The 6,985-nt window shown below is 38.4% G+C and overlaps 1 protein-coding gene across 1 annotated transcript in view; it reads right to left on the bottom strand.

The window, feature by feature from the left end:
* Window positions 1-1,629: 1,629 nt before the first annotated feature.
* The window catches only part of rnd2 (Rho family GTPase 2), a 30,725-nt gene continuing 25,369 nt past the window's right edge, over window positions 1,630-6,985 (bottom strand). Inside the window, exons 4-5 of the mRNA XM_028041519.1 lie at window positions 5,513-5,647; window positions 1,630-2,932 (exon numbers count right to left, since the gene is read on the bottom strand). Coding sequence (XP_027897320.1) covers window positions 2,663-2,932; window positions 5,513-5,647 — 405 coding nt within the window. The 3' untranslated portion in view covers window positions 1,630-2,662. The remainder of the gene's footprint in view (window positions 2,933-5,512; window positions 5,648-6,985) is intronic.

Below are 6,985 nucleotides of genomic sequence, written 5' to 3'. Positions count from 1 at the left end.
TTGCATTTTTATTTGTCGCAGACGTATTTTTTAAAGTGGTAAACCGCTCCATATTTTTACAACTGAAAATGGTCTTTTCTCCAACAAACAGTAGTGATGCTACTGACCTGACTGAGCAAGTAATCAAGGAGGCCTAATCAGATGAAAATGTTGAAGCAGGTGTCTATGGGAAGTGAGCATCTGCTGCGACCTGCTGTTTCCTCTTTCTCGCGTTAGTGGAAATGTGTTTCTCTCAAAAAGCAGATATTCACCTAGCAGGAAGGAGGGGGGCGGCGCGCTGCTGCTTGATGGTTCTGCAATGCCAGTTTAATTATGTAAGCGCACATAATGATCATGTCGTGGTCACATCACTCCTGTTAAATGGCCTGGAGATTATATCAGCTCATATGTTGAAATACGTAGTGGGAATGATGTAACGGCAGAGGAGAAAGATATGATAGAGGTTTATCGAAACTGGCATCTTTCCCCAATGTTTTTGCACTCAGATTCCAAATATATAACAAGATTTTTTTCTTATTTGACGCCTTACAAATGTAAGATTGACTAATTCGACATTTTAGAGAGAGAGAAACTAAGTTTCAGCTTTGGATTCGGCCGAAAGGTAAAACTGTTTTAGGTAAAGATAATAAATCTCTGACAAAGGATGGATTCTGTCGTTTTAATCGGAGCTGCTATCTAGTTGTGCTGCAGCGACAGAGCTGTTCAGTTTAACTCTTGCCGTGCTGAAACAAGAAAAAACAAGAAAAGAGAGATTTTCAAATCCTAATAGAGGGAATTTTCTAGATTAGATTGGGCTTAATGAGACATTTGGTTATAGATGTAGCGTTTGCGCCATTGCAAAATTATTTGCTTTTTTGTCACACTTGACGGCTTCAGGTCATCAAATATATTTTCCTATTACATAATGATAAGCTAATCAAATATAGGATGTAGAATTCAAATGATGATTTCATTCACTAAGAGGGAAGAAAACTGGGCAAAGGAAATGGCTCTATGTCATTTAACTGACCTCTTTGTTAAATCATCATTTCATTGTGGTTAGCCATATTTTTTGGGCAATTTCATTAACCCACAACTCAACAGACCACTTTAGTTGAACCTGTCTAACAAACTGAAATAGGCTAGATTACTACTGGTGGTCAAAAGGTTCACAAATATGATGCTGATATGATAAAAAAAAAATACATATTGTTGATCCCCAAAACTTTTAGAAAATATTCTTTGGATCAAAAAGACAAAAGTGGATTTTTTTTATTTTTTTATGTATTTCAGGAAAAGAACATCCACAGACAAACAAGGTGGTGGCAGTATTATTGTCTGGGGCTGCTTCAGGAATTTGATCATTTGGAGTATTTAATAGAAACACGGTTTCCTATGAAGGTCTAGTTAAAGTCTAGAAATAAGCATGATTGAAATTCAATGGTATAACCTTAAAATGGATAGCTTACATTAAAAAACTCAAATAAGGCTGAAATAAAACAATTTTGAAAAGCAGACAGTGCCAAAACTCATCCAGTGTTGTCATAGTGTTAGCAGTTGTCACCAAGGATGGCACAACAAATTAGGTTTAGGAGGCAACAACGTTCTAGATAGATTTCTGTAATTATTGAAATCATAATTTCAGACCTGTTTTTTCAATTTGCTCAGATATTCAAGATGTACTTTATTAAATTTTTAAGTTAAACCTTTAAATGTGTCACAAGAAAAGCAAAAACAGAATAAATCAATCTGTAGCAAGTTCAATGCCATTGAAATAATTAAAGCAATAAAATACAGTCTAAACAGAAATTACACTTTTCCAGAGTGCAAGCACAACAAAATAGCCCCAGTTTTTAAGCATTTTATTTTCCCACAAATCTTTAAAATTTTGTTAACAGCATTAATTCCAGAATCAAACTGGCACAAATCGGAGAAAGAGAAAAATAGTGTTAAATTGGGGGAAAAAAATTAAATAAAATACAATATTTTGTTCCTAAGATGCACTTTTGGTGGTAGTGCTCACACACACACACACACACACACACACCATTAACAACATTTCAGTCTCCTTCAACCACCTTCTCTTAATAGACCGTCATCATTCAGATACACACCAGAGTCCACTTTCAGCATAAATGATGGATTTGCTTGTTTTCCTCCCAAATTTAGCAACAGGAGAAGCAACTTCAGGCAGCCAAGCAACACCTTCCGTGAAAAACAACAAGTTTCATTCGCTGATATCCTGAATGAACACGGCTCCCCTCACATGGCCACTTCCCGCTCGCCGCCGCGCCATCCTTCTCAGGAAATTAATTTCACTTTAATTCCCTCAGACGAGACCGCACTTCCACTATCGCGGCTTCTGCATTTCCAGAGGGTTAGTCCAATTTGCCATGGTTTCAAAACAACACAAAGAAGTAAACAGCTTCTAAAGTATGCACACGCACACACACGCCCACACGCTCCTACACACAGCAAAAAAAGGGAAATAAAATCCAAAACATTTGTTTTCACGGAGCGGTGTTTTTCTCTTCTCCCTCATGTAGAGTGCAACAACAAAAAAAGAAAAGAAAATGCGCAACAAAACAAAAATCCCTCTCAAATAATAAATAGACTTTCTCTTTCATATATTTCTGTTTTGTGTATTTACATATATACTGCATATCACTGAGGCTGGGGCTCTCTACATTAGTGAACAGCTCTTGGCCCGGTCCTTTTGGATGGCCGGGGCGGGGTCCGTTTGCTCAGTCCGACCCGTCAGAGGCGGCAGGGGCAGATGCGAAACCCTCTTCAGGCCTCTGCGGGAACTGCTGCGTTTTAACTGAGGCTTATGCGGCTGCCGCACCGACGCTAAGGTGGTGATGTGGAACACGTCGCGGACGCTGTTCTCTGAAACCTTGGAGGTGCACTCCACATAGGCCACCGCCCCCATCTGTCGGGCTATTGCGCTTCCCTGGAACAAAGAAAGAGAGGAGATGAAGTTAAGACAGTTTGACTTACCAGCCACAGAAACAACTTAAAAACATTTTGATGGAAGTGTAGCAGGCTCCACTCTTGTTACAGAGCTTGCCTTGACACTCATATTGTAGAAAAACATCTAAATTCTTTGGTAGGATAAAATACAGAGCAGCTTCGCTCCAAGCATTTGAAATACTACTCCTAATCTTGACAGGAAACAGGCAGAACTGACTTCCCATTGACGTCACATGCATAAACACAACAGAAATATGTCGAAGGTGCAACAAACAGATAAGTTACATTTTGCTACTTGATTCTCATGGGAACCAACACTGCGAACAAATACAGTCTGACATCTTCATGTTTGTTGTAATCTTTAAAAGTTTGTTTTGATCAGACTTACACTCAGCCCAGTACTTGGTTGTTTCAGATTAGTGTTTTATGCTTTATAAGTCACTAAATCTGATCTGATCTGAAAAATTCATATAAATGCTCAAGGATAAATGAGTGTTGTGTCTATAGTATAGACTCTATACATAACAGACAACTTGGCAAAGAACCAAATTTAAATCACACATTCAGGCACTTTGTTGCCAACAATCTGACGCAAAGGCATTTCTTCGTCTTGTTTCTTTATTTAGATCTAAAAATACTAAAGAATAAACATTTTGACATAGAAAAAGTAGGATTAGGACCAAATAGTAGTCTGCACTATATAGGCAATAATTGGTACTGAAGGAGGGTGAATCTCTTGGGTCCTGTGTAACTTAAAGACTGTCATATTTCCTTGAACAGGGTTCACTTCAATATTTCAAAGCACAAATTCCTAAAACTCTGGTCTATTAGCCCAAAATTAATCTATAAAATCCCAAAGCTTTTTATAACTCTGTGGCATATTTCCAAAAATATCAGATTTTAAACATGAAACTTGTAAACATGAATAAGATGGATGGAAAAATCCACTCATCCATCTGAATTTCCATCTGATTCTTCCTTGCTGGTTGATGCTAAGATTGAAGTAAACAGGTGTAAACCCAGGCAACACTGAGTCAAGTTTACTTCAAGATTATAGAAAATAGTCTGGCGGCTCCATAGCAAAGAAATTACATTTAGTTTTAAATGTGTGGACAGTTCAGATTGCTAAATGTACCTTTTACAAAAAGAGTTCAGTTGCAGAGTGCAACAATTAGTGAATAAATAAAGGCCTTTTGTCACAAGATGAACACAGATGCTGGTTTCTCAGGAAGAGGGAGCACCTGATGTTGTCAGTGAAGCCGTTCAGAGAGACTAAACTCAAACAGAACTCATCTAGATCTGAAGATTACCCCTGAGTAATGTAACAATATACAGAGATAATTAAGACTGCAAATTGTTTGCTTAAGATCGAGTGAAGCAAATTTAATTTTAAAATCCCCAGACCCCACTCAGCGATGCACTTCAGACTCGGCTGATCTCTCTTGTTTCACGAGCGGCTTTTAATTCGCATGCAGAGGTTGTAGGACGCAGGACGCAGCTTAAACCACATGCTCTCCAAACGGCGTTTACATCCTCAGCTGACGTGGTTTGATTTCTATCGCGGCGCGCTCCGAGGTTCATTTAATGAGCAGCGAAGCCTTCATCAGGCGGGAAAACGGTTTTAGACTCAGCTGTGGCAGGTTGGAGGAGGCCCAGCTGATCGAATCTCCATCAGATTAGAGTGGAAATACCTGGAGTTCACCCAGTGGTCACTCTCGCTGGCGACTCTTCAGCTCTGCTCTAAATCAATTTGAGATCAACAGCAGGATAACAACACAAGCTATTGGATTAGAGCACCAAAATGTCTGTGTGCGCAGCTCTGGTCTCTGCTGGCAGACTCAGTTTTTTGGGGGGTATCTTCAAACACAGCTGCCCTGAAACAAAATTGAAACTAAAACAAGTGTTTTATGTGGTCTGCATACGATCTGCTCTACTGTTTATCTGGATTTTGTTTGTTTAATCTTTTTATGTGGCTGAGCTTTTGAGAAAAATCTTGACTTGTACATCGAACACAGAAGGACAGTAACAAAAGCACAATGAGAGCTGATTAAAAAATTCCCAGATTTACAGTTTATCATCAGCCTCCTGCCCTCTTTTCCCCCGCGTCCTTGGCTTAGAGGCCAAGGCTGAATGCGATAAAAGGACTTGCCCGTTTATCAATGTCCGTTTTCTATTCATTCTGCATTTCAAAAAACCCCCTACATCTGCATGGTTACTGTAGACGTAAACTCCACTAGCCACTGGTTCTTCTGCGGCCTTTAAAAAAACAAAGAAAAGCAGCCTTGAATTACATATCAGCACATTCTGGTCAGTGTGCCAACCACAGAAAGCATCCTCAGGGGATTTTACACTGCACTTTTTGTGCTCCTGTAGTATTTGATTGTTAAGAATGCAAAACCAAATGAATATCCCTGGTGGTTTCCCTTCTGCTTTAGTTGATGTTTCAAGAAGTGTTTCTTCCGAGGATTCTCTCTGGAAGCCATCTTAGAGGAAACACTATCTGTCTATTTATCCCAACCCCCCTTTTCATCTCAGATATCCATCTCCAGCTTATCTTTACCTGCTCATGAGTGACAGGGATTAGTCGCTGCTTGGAGAGTTCCCTCAGGGTGTTGACGTCTGTCCTCATGTCGAGCTTACAGCCCACCAGCACCACTTTGGCGTTGGGACAAAACTCTTGCGTCTCTCCTTGCCACTGCAGAGACAAAAGGAAAAAATTATATCTATATTCACCATCACACACAAACACAAAAAAGCTGAGGTGAGGTACATTTTAAACTTCTGGCTCCCAGATGGAGTTTAATGCTGCATTTATGCAGTTTTTTGTCATGCAGAGGAAATGGAGAGTAATGAAAATTGTTTAGTTGTGTAAAACTTTGCATATAACCCTGAAAGTTATGTTTCTATGAACAACCAAGGGAATGATTTTATGTTCTTTGGGATTTAAACAAAACTACTTTTTCATTGTTATGTTTCATAATTTTTGGCATTTCATGTTATTGCCGATTTCAATTTGATATATAAAAAGTCTTTTCAACGATGCTTCCTTTTAATTTGTTCCAACAATCCCCAAACATGCACAGATGAAAATGAAAATATATCTGAAAGGGCTTAAATGGTCTGCTAATGAATTATTCATTAGCAGTAGTAGTTTATTATTTAGAGAATAATAGTCAATGTAAAATGAGAAATTCAGAAGTGCAAGAGGTCTTGATTAAATTGAGAGAACATTGAGAGAACATTTTGGATCTTTTAATGTTTGCATGAACCAGAAAGTTCTTTTTTAAAATGCTGCTACTCTAAAATATCAGAAATCTGCTTTGGAAGCAGCTCCACTGTGACTGGCAAGCAGCTCCAACCCAGAGTGAAACAAAGTGTCTGACAAATGCAGTAGACTTGAATGCTGTTTGCAACAGATAAGACTGTGAATTCTGGAAATAACCCACAGAACTCCACTTTAACAAATCTGGGCCATTAATGCAAAGAACTGATGATTCTGGAGTGGTGACATATATCAGCAGATTTGTGGAAATCTCTGAGCATCTACACCCTCTAGGGAAAACATGCAAACATAATATCTGTTACTAATTCTGACTGTGTACCAACTGGTAGTACAATAATTTATTTTAAAATGGTAAACCCATGTATTACAAAGACAGCATGATGTGACTTTGCTTCTGTTCCTGAAATAAATCTACTGACAACTGACTATAAAACAAGAAGAAAACTTATTCTTAAAGGGAAATCAGTATGGAAATAGATTTTTGTTGGTCAGATCTTTATAAAAGCCAGAGACTGAATATTTTTATCAAATTGAAAATCAGGGAATGCTTAACTTACTTAAAAGCTCAGTCATATATTGAAATATTCAGGATCACACACATTTGCATTCACTTTTGACCAATACCTTAAAGAGTTTATCAGGCTATGATTAGGGCAAGTATTTATTGTTACAAAGCTTTGAAAATCATCACCCTAAAAAAAGAAATAAATGTCACACAATGCCTGGCTCAGGGTTACTGTCAGTTCCTCT

The sequence above is a fragment of the Xiphophorus couchianus genome, chromosome 16 (assembly GCF_001444195.1).
Source record: "Xiphophorus couchianus chromosome 16, X_couchianus-1.0, whole genome shotgun sequence".
Classification (NCBI taxonomy): Eukaryota; Metazoa; Chordata; class Actinopteri; order Cyprinodontiformes; family Poeciliidae; genus Xiphophorus; species Xiphophorus couchianus.
This window is presented reverse-complemented; position numbering and strand designations above follow the sequence as displayed.